This window comes from Conger conger, chromosome 14 (genome assembly GCF_963514075.1).
Source record: "Conger conger chromosome 14, fConCon1.1, whole genome shotgun sequence".
Taxonomy (NCBI): Eukaryota; Metazoa; Chordata; class Actinopteri; order Anguilliformes; family Congridae; genus Conger; species Conger conger.
In genome coordinates, this window is record NC_083773.1 from 15,456,892 (window position 1) to 15,473,173 (window position 16,282).

The 16,282-nt window shown below is 41.7% G+C and overlaps 1 protein-coding gene across 6 annotated transcripts in view; it reads right to left on the reverse strand.

The window, feature by feature from the left end:
• itpr1b (inositol 1,4,5-trisphosphate receptor, type 1b) overlaps positions 1–16,282 on the reverse strand; it is a 108,992-nt gene that overhangs the window by 91,652 nt on the left and 1,058 nt on the right. For all 6 annotated transcript variants that reach the window (XM_061220787.1, XM_061220788.1, XM_061220786.1 and 3 more), the window contains exons 2-3: positions 14,683–14,795; positions 10,083–10,153 (exon numbers count right to left, since the gene is read on the reverse strand). In XM_061220787.1, coding sequence (XP_061076771.1) covers positions 10,083–10,153; positions 14,683–14,774 — 163 coding nt within the window. In that variant the 5' untranslated portion in view covers positions 14,775–14,795. The remainder of the gene's footprint in view (positions 1–10,082; positions 10,154–14,682; positions 14,796–16,282) is intronic.

Genomic DNA, 16,282 nt, shown 5'->3' on the forward strand with positions numbered 1-16,282 from the left:
GGGTTAGACAAGGATAGGGATATCAGAAAGGAGGGGCAGGGGAAATCAGGAGGGAGGACTAAGGTAGAGTTTGAAAAGGTGGGTTTTGAGTCTGCGTCGAAATAGGGGGAGGGATTCTGCTGTTCTGACAGTGGTAGGCAAGTCATTCCACCACTGAGGAACCAGAACGGAAAACAGGCGTGAACGTGCAGCTCGACCGCCAGGTGCACGTAGAGAGGGAACTGTAAGGCGACCAGAGCTGGCAGACCGGAGTGGTCTAGCTGGGGAGTAGGGAGTGATCAGGGATTGTATGTAAGGTGGGGCAGTCCCCTTAGCAGCCTGAAATGCCAACACTAGGGCCTTGAAACGGATGCGTGCGGCAATAGGAAGCCAGTGGAGGCCAATGAGAAGCGGGGTGACATGAGCCGACCTGGGCTGACTGGTGATCAGGCGGGCTGCAGCATTCTGGACCAGCTGGAGGGGCTTGATGGCACATGCTGGGAGACCGGCTAGGAGGGAGTTGCAGTAATCCAGGCGGGAAATGACGAGCGCCTGGACTAGGAGCTGGGTGGCTTTCTCAGTCAGGAGATGACGGATACGGCGTATATTATACAGAAAGAACCTGCAGGTTCTGGCAGTGGAGGATACTTGTGGAGCCAGGGTGAGGCAGTTATCAAGAGTCACCCCAAGATTCTTTGCCGTACGGGAGGAGCACTATGCAATGCACGCCGACTACTCTCGAGTAGCCGATTACGTGCAGAGATCGGACGAGTCAGTCATGCACTATTTGGCTAGGCGCGACAAGGTATTTAGGGCAAACAGTGGCATCCCATACCCTCAAGGAGCATGGGATGATGTAGGAGGCTATGCGATGCAACTAAAAAATGAAGGATGGAGATGCAAGACCTGCAAGCTGTAAACAAGGCGATCAGTCGAAGAGCTCCCATAGTTACCATACCAGATCCACATACTCTGCTGAATGACCTGTCACCAGAAGCAGGTTTCTTCTCGGTGATTGACCTGGCAAATGCATTCTTCTCAATACCGATTGCGAAAGAATGCCAGTTTTGGTTTGCATTTACATTCAAGGGAAAAAGATGGACTTATACTCAGTGCCCAAGGTTTCTGTGAATCGCCCACGATTTTCTCACAAGAGATGGCGGCTAAATTCGAGACCTGGAAAAAGGATACTTTGGCATGTCTAAACTTCCTCGCAGGGCAAGGACACAAGGTCAGAAAGGGAAAAATGCAATTGTGGAAACCGGAGTTAAAGTATTTGGGCCGTCTAATTTCCCAGAACGGTAAAAGCCTGGAAGATGGTAGAAAAACGGCCATCCTAAATGCACCAAAACTACAAACCAAACAGCAAGTGATGTCATTTTTAAGAATGGTAAATTACTGCAGAGCATCGATCTGTAACTACGTGGGACTAACCCAACCACTGACTGACCTCATAGACACCAGGCCTATGACTGCCCAGGAGAAGGTCCGACGGACACCTGAGGTGGAAGAAGCCTTTACGAAAGTAAAGCAACTGTTAGTTGGCTCTGCAGTGCTGGCTCGGCAGTGAAGTAAACCATTTCAACAGTCTGGACTGCAGAAATGGATTTATGACCTCAGTCTTGACACAAATATGCATACCCGATATGCATATTGTATAAAGCTGTTGAAACTCTCACTTGTGCAGAGCTGTTATTGTGTTGCAGATTTGTATCCAACAGTCTACCTGCATGTCTGTTACAGTGCATCTCTTACAATCTGCTATCCAGTCTGTTCTGTGCCCTGGAACTTAGTGTATTACGGTCATGTGTGTTGCAGTCCAGCCCATGTAGCACATTAAGAGTTTCATGCGTGTGTTACAAAGTAGTCAACCCTGTGGTCTGTGCCTCCTGAATGCGAAGACTGAGAGCCACATTCATACAAATACAATTCAAAGCCACTTTCCCCTCATTTGCATGCAGTCAGTTAGAGGGCTTATTGTACTGTAGCACCTCATTTGCATGACTAAAACCAGATATACCAGGCCTTCAAACATAAGTAAAGATTAATAAAACCAGAGATTAGCAAGGGAACGGGTACAATAAAACTTCAGCGCTTTGGCTTATACACACATCAGTACATACTGAAGTCCTGTATATTATGCTTCCAGCTTCCCAAATTTAAAAACCAAAAGGAAAAGCAGCACTATGATGTTCACAATACCTGGAATTTACAATAATGTCCATATACAACTGCAAGTCTATGATCATATCAATCATATAAAAGTTGTCAAAGTTGTTCAAAAACACATAAACCTCAGAAATATTATAGATTATTGAATATTGAAACTTGTCACTGAAGTTCATCTGGTCAAGGGACAATGACTACGGTTACAATGGTTACTTCATGTGACTTGTGGAATCAGAATTCCAACATCCAATCACATCAGGACAGATTGTGAGTTTTGTCTACATTTGACAGTTCAATGTGAGCTCTGTGATGAGATCGCAGTTTGGATTTCATGATCCCACACAATATTGAAATATTAAATAAGACAAAAGTAAACAAGATTTCTGCAAAATGGCATTCAGTGTTTGAGAAGGTAGGGCCAGGAAAAAGCATACACTGCATAGCATTCAGGAGCTATACATTTGTTGTGGCAAAAGGGGGGAACATTCCAGTTGCTATGCACATAATATATTTCTGCAAAATGAAAGCGTGTGTGTGTGTTCATATCAGTACATAATATTTGGGAAATACAGAAGTATAGCAGGAGACATACATGGAGCACTGTAGAGAAATTGGTTAAAAGACAGAAGTGAAACAATTCATAGAAAACCTGTGCTTCACAGTTTTGTTTTGTTTTTAAGCATTGACGGAGTTCCTCCTCACCTGCATGCAGTGTTATATCTCATTTATGCGTGGTTTTCACACTCATTTTATTATAGCAACAGAAACTAAGCCCAAACCAAACTGGTGATTTTGGGCCTGACATGGTGTTCAGACACCACAAGCCGCTGAAGCTGCTGATAATTAAATATTCTGAACAAAACGGGGATGCAAACATATCTCAGAGCCCATGAAAGCAAGGTCACCAGATTAAACGTTCCTCCAGGAACAGGAAATTGGTTTTCCCCTACTGTAAGTAGCAGGTCAATTTTGTTTGGTCGGATTGGGTTCAAGGTCGCCCATATTGCCTAGAACTTCATCAAGGAAAACAAAGAGGATCCCTTGTGTGTTTGGGCTTCATGCCAAAGAATTACATACTGCAGTGTACTGTTCAAGAATCAGTCTGCAGAATCTAACAACGCGTCATACTAGTGAACACTTGGGGCCTGAAGTGTGATTTTGTCAAGAAGTCTATGATTTCAGTCACAACACAAGAAATGTCAGTACAGCGTATATACACAGTATTACCATAAAATTGTGAAATTAGAGCCCACCAGGTAGAAAAAAATGTTCATGGGTTCTGCCAGCTGGCACAACTCAGCCTTTTTCAGCTGATACCAGTCACAAAGCGTGGGCTTCCATTTAAGGAAGTCAGTGGGCTGGAATGCACTCATAGGCAAATAAAAATAATAAAAATACAATTTGATACAAACAAAATATAAAATAGGCCATAGCAGAATATGCTTTGTACACCGAGACATTTCCAAAAGCTTACACCACACTGAGAGCAAACATGAAAACAGCTACAGTCTGTTACTTTGACCCAAATAAGGTCTGTATATATATAAAGCTAGAAAGTTTTTGTTGTTTAAATTCACACAATTAAAGGTTAAAGGCACATAATAACACACAGTTTAAACTCTCCCCTACCTTGAAAGCAAGTGTTAGGCAAGGCAAACAAGTCATAAGAAATAACATCTAAACATACATGGTTATACTTAAAAATTTAAACCAAAAAAGATTGCTAAGGGGTATTAATGGATCATTACCTCACTAAGCAAGAGCATCCCTCTGTCCATCCAACTAGCCACACCTGTACCATCCAATTCTTTGTAACAATGTATACTAATAAAAGCAGTATTACATTTATTTAAACAATGACAAGGCTAAACAAACAATGAGCAAATGCTTCAGATTACATCTTGTTTTCTCTTCGCCTAATTTTAACCTTATCAACCTCTTTTGCAAAACAGAATGACCAAATAAGGCAAGTGAGCAAGCCACAAAGTAGACTCCAGTGAGCAGGCAGGCAAACCACTGCTTTCCTCTGCCCCTTCAGTCTTGCTTCCCTGTACCGCCCTTGTAATTCAATTCTTACACTCCTGCTTCACACAACTACGACAACATCCCTCTCTCTGCATTCCACCATCTTTCAAGTCACTCTCCAACTGGCTATACATACACCACCAAACATCCGTTAAGAATGTATGAAAATCTGAATGTATGAATGAACTGCACACACAATGTCTCAGTTGCAATCTAAAACACTGTACAGATTGACCAATTAGACTTCAGCAAAAACTGTACCATGTGCAATCTAAACCATAGGTCTTATGCCAGCCCGGCATAGTATAACTAGTCAGAAATCAGCACACACACTCCTATTTGCTTTCCAACAAACTGCATAGTTTGTGTTGATATCTGATTGGTTATTCTGTACAGGGCTGGTCTAACTGCAAATGAGATGGTATGCACTGTGAGTACTGACCAATCAGGATTCAGCATATACAGTAATTTACCATTTGCAGTCTAAAGCCATTTGTTCCCATTTGCCCCCATTTGCTGCTATTTGCTCTGCATGGTTTGAACAAGCCTAACTCGCTACGCAGTCCTGTTTCAGCTGACCATACAGACGTAGGGAGTCCCCTTCTCCATGGGGGTCTTGCCTGATTGGCTGATTGGGTGGAGGCAGAATCAGCCTGTCCTAAGAGCATGAGGGCGGGAAGGCTGATTGGCAGTGCGCACACATGTCAATGGCAGCTTCGCATTCAGCCTCCTCCCTGCTCACAGCACCACTCCCACAGAGAACACACCTGCTGAACACAGGCCTGGACACCAGGCATTAGTACCCATACGCATGAAAAAGGAAGAGATTTGTATTCAGTCATAAAAGAGCAAGGAGAAACCAGCACAAAAACATAATATCTGCATGCCTCTGCAGCTTTCCAAAACAACCCACCTCACAGAAATGCAGGCAAGATATCAGTTGCTGTTGCTTATACTGCTTCAGACAAAAAGGCATTGATTTCATCTTGATAACCTTGATTCAGATCACTGAACTAGCATACGTGAAAATCATACGGGCAACCGTGTCAATTTATGATGAAATGGATTTGTAAAACCCTGCAGTGGGGATCTGTCAGCACCTGCATGGCCTCCATTTTCAGGCCCACTGCTGTCATATGCATTCAGCACGTCACGCTGATCAGGAAGCCTTCCGAGGCACAGCTTTGCCCATCGCCAGAACCTGACATCCTTGAAATGAGTCGCTAGCAGACAGAACACCATTACGTTGTGCCACATCCAGGCTGCAAGGATTTGGCTTTGTGGCGTTTACACAGTACTCTGCAGAGCTGGTGGCCTTGTTTTTGAAAACACATAAGAGCCATAGATGCTTTCTTTTAAGCAAGAAAAAAAAAAAAAGAATCACACACTACTGAAGAGGAATTCATCAGAGAACCAGAGTGTTTTATGCACTAAAGGTACAGTAAATACAGTATAGTATGGGTAGCACAGCTGTAGCACAATAACTGCAGGGAGAAACAGAAAAGGGGGCAAAATATCAGTGAACAATTATGGGAACCAAAGTATAAATGTGTAAAGAAAGTCAGTCAGTAAGTCCAGTAAGTTTCCATTTTCAAACAAATATTCAGTTAGATAACTGGGGATTGTGTGCCCATTTTTAGAAAATCTATGCGAAGAACTCACGATAGGATTATGTCTGAGCAGGGATACAGCAGAAACCTATATAGTAAAAGTAAACAAGCAATTTTATTATTTACATTCTTTACAAATGGAATGTTTTCATTTCGACAGCAAAGAATGAGTTCCTTGAATAAAATATTTCCTTTCCTGTTGTCCTGGAAACCACACACACTCACGCCTGTGCATTGCTGAGAAGACCATACCATTTCCCAGAGTTTTGAGATAAATCAGTTTCAGTTTCAGGGCACTCCTTTTTAATGCCACAGTCTGGAAGCCTGGCATGCTTGCTTTTCAGAAGTCTGCAGAAACTACATGAAAACTTTTCCTCACAACACTAACCACGGTGGGCAGCTGCAATCATCGAGTTAGACTGGACTGTCCCTCAAAAACACATATATGCATGAGTTCTGACATTCACAGAGAGATAAACACTTTCAAATACACACTAGTGCAGACAGGCACACCTATTCGCTTCCTCACAAACACGCTCTCGAGCTGACCCTCATTTTCATTCACTAAGGAAACACGAGCTCTCATTCCCTCCCTCAGAAGATTACACACGCTCATGCCCTCACTCACAGATGACTCACTCGCAGTGACATTCAAACACACACCAACCCTCATAGGCAGTACAAGCACCTCATGCTCAAACTGTAATAAACCCAAGGCTACCTTAAGCTATCAGAGTACAAGAATAATCAAATAATGGATGTTGAATGTGTGTGAAGACATAGCCTGAGGGTTTACCATGCATGTTGCGGTTGCAAAGTAGCTGAAAAATATTGACCACAAAGATTATGCACTTTGTGAATACAGTATCATGTCAGGAATAATTAGGTGAATTGCAATGGGCTCACTCATCTTATGTTTATAAGAACACCTGAAAGAGGTACGGGCTACTACAACACTGCATCTACCAATGAGCTGGCAGGGAGAGACTAAATGATTGTCATTTTGTTTTGCTTACTTTTTACAAAGAAGACTGATATGAATGAATCAAAAGAATTATATTTCAATTGTTAGTGTTTTTTGGGGGAATGATGGGAAAAGGTTTTCAGGAATGTATGTGCTACGGGAAGCACAAGCTCTTAGAGTCACCTCTTAGAGTTCAAGGATTTCACTAGGACAATGAAAACAAACTGTAGCAAAGGTCTTGCCTGTTCAACCTGGTCTACCCCTACGGTAGACCTCTGATAATAAAATAAGTGTGTATTCAAGTACAATAATTAGCCAATGCACAGCACAAGGCAACTATTTTTTTCTCCCGAATCGCACTGTGTACCCCCTGCTGCTCCATCTCCCTGATTACGTAGCGGCAAGGGAGTCGCATCAAAGACTTTCCTAAATGTCAGCAAGGATTTCGCAGATCCAAACCTTGCTGTAAATTACTGCAGAGGGATGAATAGTAGTCTAATCTTAGAGGGATTACTCCAAGGGTTTATTGGAAGGGGGGGAACCAAATCTCTCAGTTCTCAAGTCTTTTTACGAGTCGTATAAATGGGCTGAATTAGCTTGATGATTTAATAAACAGTTGTGAAACAATGTGGGGAAATTGCAGGTGTAGTATGTGTATGCACATAAAACTGAGCGCACCAACAATTAAAACGGACCACAGAAATATGTCAAGCTGAAATACAGCACAGTGTACTCAAGCAGCATCCTTAATGTGGACTCCAATGCCAATTCCTCTCCAGATCATCAGGCCAGGGTGAGACGACAGGATGGGCCTACACCCCACATCCCACACATTACCCCACACAGCTACAGTTCTGGACACCATAATACACTTCCACAACCTGACCTGTTGAGTGCATAAGGAAATGATTAGAAATGTCCTTTGTCGAATCTGTTGAAGTGCTGAAACTGGCCCAGAATGTTGCGTTCTGAGAGATTATAATGTGATAATCTGCTTAATAGCTGCAAAGCCAGTCCCATGTGCAAACAGGGCAAAGGAGAAGGCGGTGTTCTCAATCACACTGTAAAACATCAGACCCAGTGGTTACAGCAATCAACAGCAATGCTGGATCGCAATGACCAAAGCAAACAAGTGTCGAGCTACACATTTTTGGGTTGTTGCTGTTTTTTGGGATATTTGATAATGAAAACAAATGTGGTGTGCTACATAGAACAACACTGTAAGGAATGAGTGGCACAAAACCATGTGTTGCTACTTCAGATAAGTAATGATCTCAGCAATGGCTCAAATATCCAAGACCCAATTTTCTGATGATGGTGTTGAAAATTGAATCCATTTTTAAATATAGCTTACATAGCTGCAAATCAGATTTCAAGATCATAATCATCCATAACCCTTTCATACCTTGCAACATAATATATATAGCCATACAATATAGAGCTGGTGAAGACCTACAAACTGATGAAAGAACCATTTCTCTATGACCTAGAGTAACTGAGATCAAAGCCAAAGAGAAAATCAAAGTCGGAGTCACAGAAATTTGTTAGCCCATATCTCCGAGATTAACAATCTGAGATGAGTATAATCTTCTTCCAGTGGTTTCTTATCAGACTAAATTAGCATGACAAATCTGTGGCCATGTAGTACAAAAAGTGTGCTAAATTGACATGGAGTCACCATAATACTCTTCAATTTCATCTCTGAAGTTTCTGCTACTATTACAATGTGCTACTATTTGCCCTACACAGCATAATCAGTGCTTTAAATTTGGAGGACAGAAAAGTAATGAAAACTACAGTATGCAACCTAAATATACAACATACATGTATCCCAAACAGTGATGCATTACACTCTGTTTTTAGATCACAAGACTTTCGCGAGAAAAAATTGCCCTAGAAATGCCAAATGAATGATTGATCATGCCCACTACCAGCTCCAATATGCTGCCCATGGGAAAAAAGGGTTTTTTTCCAGCAATGATTAATTCAGGAAAATAAAGAGAGAATGATACCATAGCTACACCCACAGCTAAACAGAGCACATGGTCCATCAACAGTCCATCTCCACCTTGTTGAAAAGACCATATTTCAAGGTGTCCTGGTCATTGTCTGAAGAAGCACAATATATTTTTTACTCATTAGTATCAGAAGGCCAATGGCCACAAGGTTAATTAATATGGGAAAAGCTTCACTGGCACCGTTTCCCATTTTACAGCGCAGGTTTGCCAATGAATATCTTTACGACTTTCTGTGAATGACCCTTTGCAAAACTGTAAATAAGACTTTTTGTGTGTCTGTATGTGAGGGGGGGCAGATAAATTAAGTGCTGCAAAACCCAGCATAGCATTCACAAATATTATAAAATCCAACAAAACCAACACATATCATGGGACAGATCTTGCAAGGCAGCTCTTAATGAAAGGGTCATGTCATCAAAAGGTATGATATTACAGTATCGGAAATGGAAGCTCAAATGCAATCTACCTCCCCCTCTCTACATTCACTTTAGTTCAGTATACTTTATAACTAGAGCATGTACATTGCCAAAGTATATTATAAATTATATTTATTATAAAGTACATTACATTACATTACAAAGTGCATATAACGACTGATTGTTTATAGAGAAGCAATTATTGCTGCTAAAGGTGGCACAACCAAGAATGAAGTTTAAATAAGGAATTAGGATATTTGATAAACATTTTCATAAAAAAAAAAATGAAATTGTAACTTCACAAATGTCAGGGTCCCTTTGTCTAATATGACATCTTGTCTAAAAATCTGAAACTATTAAAAAATGCAACAATCAGGAAGGGGGAAAGTAGGGATAGGACTGTTGCATGTTCTGTTTGAGAATTTTTTTTATTGTTGAATAAATAAACATAGAATCACAAAAAAGGAAGGGGGAAATACTTTTTCACAGTACTGTATGTATTATAATACTTTCACACTTTATGATGTTTTGCCTGTAGTTATTCCGCTCGTGTGAAATTTCACAAGTCACTGGAGGCTTCTCTCAAGGCAGAAATGAAGGCTCTAAAATATTATTAATTTCTGCTAAATCACAGGCTCCACCAGCAATCAAGTTAAAAAGCATGGTAGTTCTAGAGAATATTCCCTGTCATTGCATTTATGCTAATTAGACCATGTGTTATACTGGATGCTGAAAACATAATCAAGGGCAGCCAGATTAAAGGAAAACAATACTATGCATCTGAATTTTTCAGTCTACTTTTTCCAATCGTTGAAATATGCACAAACGCCTTTCAAAACCTCACAGCCGATTCATGACACATCTCTCTGAAGATAGTGGGGGGAGATGAAGCATTCCTTACCTCGAAACTTTTTGGGAGGGTTGTTGAGGTCCCCCGTGTCTGGTTGTACCACACAGCGGTCATCTACAAGACTGAGGAAAAATAGCAGTCAATGAAACAATTCAATCAAAAGCCAATGAGAACACATGAATACATGCGCACAGATGATGCACACACACTGAACAGATATAGGGAACTTAAGCGCACTTACTGCAACTAAACTTACTCAAAGCTGTAATATGCATGACAAGACTCAAACCATCAACTCAAGAGTAGGACGATCCTACGTGCTTTAATGAGCTTCAGCTTTATGGTGAGTCCACACAAATACGGACGGATATCAATTATTTTCTTTAGCTAAGAGCACAAACCTTTACTTCACATCACCAGTTTTCCATGTAGAAGCCACACACGCACTGACACGCACACTGACACGCACACACTCAGGAAATTCCTTCTATTGCCCTCATCACCACAACTGAAGTGTTCTCCAATACAGAGCATACAATTTACTCATGAACGGGTTTGGCCGTTGAGCATTCATTCGGCCAATCGTGTCACCTCCAGGCCAAGGGTGTGTGCACCACCTGCCCTTCAGACCCCGCCAGGTCCCAGCTTCAGCCGTGTGTGAAAGATCAGCAGGAACCATGAAATGTGTCTGAGGTCAGTTTATCCTCTTTGCCATATGGTGCCCGTATCTCATACAGTGGGGGTAGAGCTGTTCTCAGTATGGGTGCTAAATGGCCACAGGAAATCAAGAGTTTGGACCCCATTCCAATTAAAGCATAAAGCCATGTGTGACCAGAGGATGGGGATTACTGGAAGCAACCAGGATTGAAAGCATTTTATACCCAGTGTGCAAGTCTGTAACCAAACTGTCTGTGCTGAAAATAGCCTAAATGCCAACACTGAACAAATACACAAGAGATTTTTATCATTCTTGAACACGATGTAATACAGAACAATATCAGCAGACTGATAATGACACTATTCGGTTTGGGATGCAGAGTTTGTTTCTAGACAGAAAAAAGGGACATTTACTGGTGGGGTGAAGGGTGGAACATTGCGCCCGGAAACAAATTTAGGTTGATTCCTTGACTAAGAATAACAGCCAACTGGACACTGTCCAGATTTTACAAAGTTCCCTAAGTGTACAAATTTGCATTGCATCACGCAGCATGCGGGAAATCTTGAAGAGGGCCAATAATAAACTGAGATTTTTAACCCTAAAAATTCAGAGACACAAAGTACCACCTCCCCCTTTATAGTTGGCACTGAGAGAAGGCCTGTATCAGTCCCCACCCTTCCCCCAGTTTCACTGTTTCTATCCCTTCTACACCTCCCTCCTGAGGACCAATCCCCTATTATTAGAACTTATACAGTAGACAGGGACTGCTTAGTCAGTTTAGGACAGCCAAGGCAAATAAAATACACACCAACTCTAGACCCCAGGCAGAAGCTTCCAATCAGGAAGCATGCGTAACAGAAAGGTATTTGGCCAAAGGAAAGAGGAGGTGACACTTCAACACTTTATTCCGACTGAAGGGCTGCTTCATGCTCAAAGTGCCTCTCTCCAGCTCTGCAGTATGTATGGTATCATGACCACTCAGTTCATATATTAAGAACATAAAACCAAAGAACACACAGCCTGCCTGCGATAACCAAGTGGGCTATTCTGGTTTCCACCATAAGTGTTCAGGTGTTATGCACAGTGGCAAACAGGGCAGCATTATCTGCATGCTTCAAAGTACAGTTCTAGGCATTAATATTCAGACCACACCCTGGAGGGTAGAATGTGGTAAATCTTGTTCAGTAGATTGCCAAGAACCATAAATTAAAGAAGTGAGCATTCCCTGGGTTCTTCCATACATCGGTGGCCTGTAGCATAGTGGTTAAGGCAAATGACAGGGACACGCAAGGTTGGTAGTTCTAATCCCGGTGTAGCCACAATAAGATCTGCACAGCCGTTGGGGGATTGTCTCCTGCTTAGTCTAATCAACTGTATGTCGCTCTGGATAAGAGCGTCTGCCAAATGCCAATAATGTAATGTAATGTAACATAGAAGTGACTGAGCAGCAGGCAAATTGATAATTTGTTATTCTAATATTTTTCTCCACGCACAACACAACATAAAACATCATGCCTTATGAAAAAGATAGTCAAAGTTCAGCTCATGGCTCATTGACGTAACGTGCACCATCCCACTGAGATGACCATGCCGAAACTGTGCCATGTGTATGGTCTGATGTGGAATGTGGCATAAAGGCATCGTTATACAGGTAAACACGCTCTTTCCTGTGTGAGGATGGTCTAATCTCTCCCATCAGTCATCACGTATCTCTCCATCAGTCAAATGCCAGCAGCACCATCCAGGCCTCAGTGGCGATGGTGAAGAACAAAGAACAAAGCACTAAACAGGAAATAGCACTGTGCCTATTTTCAGCAGGGGAAGGGAAAATGTGCTCTCCTGGTGAAAAGCTGCAAGCTGCTGACACTGTGATATGCTCGGCCACAAAGCTTTGCATATCAACAACAGTAGCCTTCTGAAATGCTGTTATGACACCGCATTCTCCACTGCACAAAAATATGCACGTATTCACTGACAAATGACAGTACCCTGAAGTGAATGTGTCAGGCGTTTGATAACAATAAATACCACCTCACACACCTGCCTGAATCAGCCCCTACGCAGCTGTAGAGTGATATAATTGTCATGCCACCACGAGCATGCCACCTAGTTCCAGCAGCATGCTTTTCAAGGGAGAAAAAGAGAAGGAGCCCAGCACAGACAGCTCAAGTCTCCCAGATTAAAACCTCAGCTACCTCCGGTAATCCATGTAACATCGCCCAGAAACGGTCCGCCATCACAGAGAAGATCTTTTTCAATGAATTCTCTTGCATAACTGGTTTTCCCAGTTCGCCGTAACAGAATACCCTGCTCCAATAGTACTTTGACAACCATCTCTCCACCCCTACCGCCTCCACAAAAATACCGGCTCCCAGATCTCCTTGCAAAGCAGACCCAAGGCAGAGCACCCACGCTGACTTTTTTTAGAAGACAAACTCCTGCAGACAATTGTGCATGAAAACGTGCTGTCCATGCACTGCTTTTTTTAGTCAAGCACATGGTGCGAGGGTACCTTAACAATAGCATTTCAATGACTACAGTGTAGCTGTAGAGCTTTATTTTGGATATAGTGCACAGTGCAGGCAACTCTTTTAAGCTGTGAAGTCATGAACCAGGACTCGGCTTAAGCTGTAAATCCATTCATTCTTCATTGATAGAAGTTTCCAGATACAACATCGGCTTTGTTCCTGTTGCTAACTGCATACAGCACTATTGACTTGAAAACATGGCAACGAATTCTTTGTTTATCAATGGGCACTGACATGGGATTTGTCAATTACTCTAACCCACCATTAGGCAGAAAAAGTCTTGGAGAGAGAGAAAGAGAGGACCCATGCACCATCCTGTCAATCACTATACTGAGTGACAGCTGGAAAGAGACCTTTGTGGATGCAGTTGATGATGTTGCATGCCTAAAGGGTCTGTGTGTGTTGTGATGCAGAGCTGGGGGTGGCCACTGCTCAAGTGGTGAACAGACAGAAAACACTCAGAAGAACCAATGGCTTCCTACCATTTACTAAGGAAACACCCAAACATCCAAATACCCACAACCAAAACACACTCAGCTAGGGGAAAAGAGGCGGCAAGTGTGTCCCCAACAGGGCGACAAACCCAGGCATGAAAAAACCCCAGCAGTCTTTCCACCTTCAGTCCGTATCCAAAAACCTCCTTCCTTAGGCCTGACACCCAGGCCTTTTATTAAGCCCGTAATGAGGTCATTGGCAGCAGCCATAGTGATTACAATGAATCATAGCTGCTGCTATACCAGTGAATGGAGATGGTGCTGTGCCCTGTTGGACAGCACCTCATATTCCTTTCCTGGCAGCACAGTGTATACAGGTCCGTGCAGGTGTGTTATTACGTATTTATTATAATTTTTTTTTTTAATGTATTGGTCTTCTGCTGCTGTAGCCTATCCACTTAGAGGTTTCACATGTTGTGTGTTCAGAGATACCACTGTTGTAAATTTGTGTCACTGTCACCTTCCTGTCAGCTTTGACCAATCAGGCCCCTCCTCTAAGCTCTTTCATTAACAACACATTTTTGCATTTTTGCCCACAGAACTGGTGTTTTTTGTTTTTCAAACCAATCTCTGCAAGCTCTATAGACTGTTGTGCATGAAAATTCCAGGAGATCAGCAATTTCCGAGATACTCAAACCACCCTGTCTGGCACCAACAACCATCCACGGTCAGTCACATTTTTTCTCCATTCTGATATTTGGTCTGAAAAACAGCTGAACCTCTTGACCATATCTGCATGAATTTATGCATTTAGTTGCATTAACAAGCCAGTGAACAGGTCTATCTAAGTGCTCAGTGAGTGTATATCCATCGTGTATGTGTGTGAATGGATGTGAGAATGTGTGCAGTACTGTGTGTGTGTGTGTGTGTGTGTGTGTGTGTGCGCGCATGTGGCTAAAACAGGGGAGGGACTACAGAAAATGGCAGAGATCGACACCCTGAGAAAGGCCAGTAGAAGATTGAACACTTACCCTAAAGTGCTAATAAATCCATTTGTTGATCCTTCCGCATACAGGGAACAAATGTCCCCAATGTGGAGAAAGCTGGACATCTTGTCAGACATTTTGGTGAACCTCGATTGTGCCTGTGAAGGAATCAAATGACAATGTTAGCTGACATGTAAAACAGAAAATAACTGTTCATTTGATTCTCTCCTTTTGTTCTTGCTCTCCCCCCCAACAGATGCTCTTATTTTTTGTGAATTTAATTAAAACAATAATATTAATACTTTATGAACATATATATATATATATATATATATATATATATATATATATATATATATATATATATATATATATATATATATATAAAGTATATTAAGCTCCTTTGGCCCTTCCAGAATAAATGGAGCTTGCATCTGGATAACTGTGCTGATGAGATGATCATTGAGGATCAATATGTGCACAAGGCAGGCAGTCCAAACTGAAGTGGATAAACCTGACATTTTTGACTGATTGATCCACCTGCTCATTGTTCCTCTAGCCTGATCGAGGCTGCCATTCCATGTTCCTGACCGTGAACACGAAGCAAGACACTATGTTCCATTTGTCTCCCTGTCTTCCTGTGTACTATTGTAAATTATTGCATACGAAACCATGCCACACACATTCGCACAGCCCCAGGGGGAAAATGTGCAGAAAATAGATATGCACATACCTAACCACCCTTCCAGCATGGAAGACAAAGAAAATACCATCCACCAATTAACTTATTATGCACCATTTAGGGCTGGTATGAACTCTTCATAATGCTTGACTATTAGTCTGACTATTCGTTTACCCTTGAAGACTCAGAGGAGCGACAGTGAAAGAGAAACTAGACAGAAGAGAGAGCATGACACACCATATTCATTTGGGGAACTGAGCATACAGGCCTAGAGTAAAGACGCTGTTGTTACAATGCTGTACTGTATTGTACATAGCCACCAAACAAAGCTGCTAACAATTTAATATACCTGAAGCATTACTACCCCTTATTCACTTTTTATGATAAAGGCAACATTGACATGTTTATCATCCACTTAAGCCATTGGGGCTACTCATTGGATTACCCACACCTGCACAATAACCTTAATAGATAGCTGCCAATGACTGCCAATAGGCAAGCTTGTATAATATTATTATTATCATCATTATCATTATCATAATAATAATTATAAAAATGATAATAATAATAATAATAATAATAATAATAATAATAATAATAATGGCGAAGTGATACATTCCTGTATTAGCAGGAATTTGAAAAAAAAAAAAGGCTAGGTCAAGCATCAGCCAAGCTGCATTGCAAACTCCTGGCTTTTATGCCACGGATATTCAAGATCATGTTTCAAAAGTTGCATGATTTTCTTTAAATACTGTCTGAGTGTTAACAATTTGCTTCATTCATTGATGTATGCAAGTCTCCTTACAAGTGCTGTTGCAGCGTGTACGCTTGAACTCGAGATGTAAATGTATCCCATAGGTTACAAATACAAACAGCAGCTACACATTTAACACAGACAGCCAGCACGTTTCAATGCACCGGCATATTAATAACTGTATCTAATTTCCGACGCTAATGCAATAA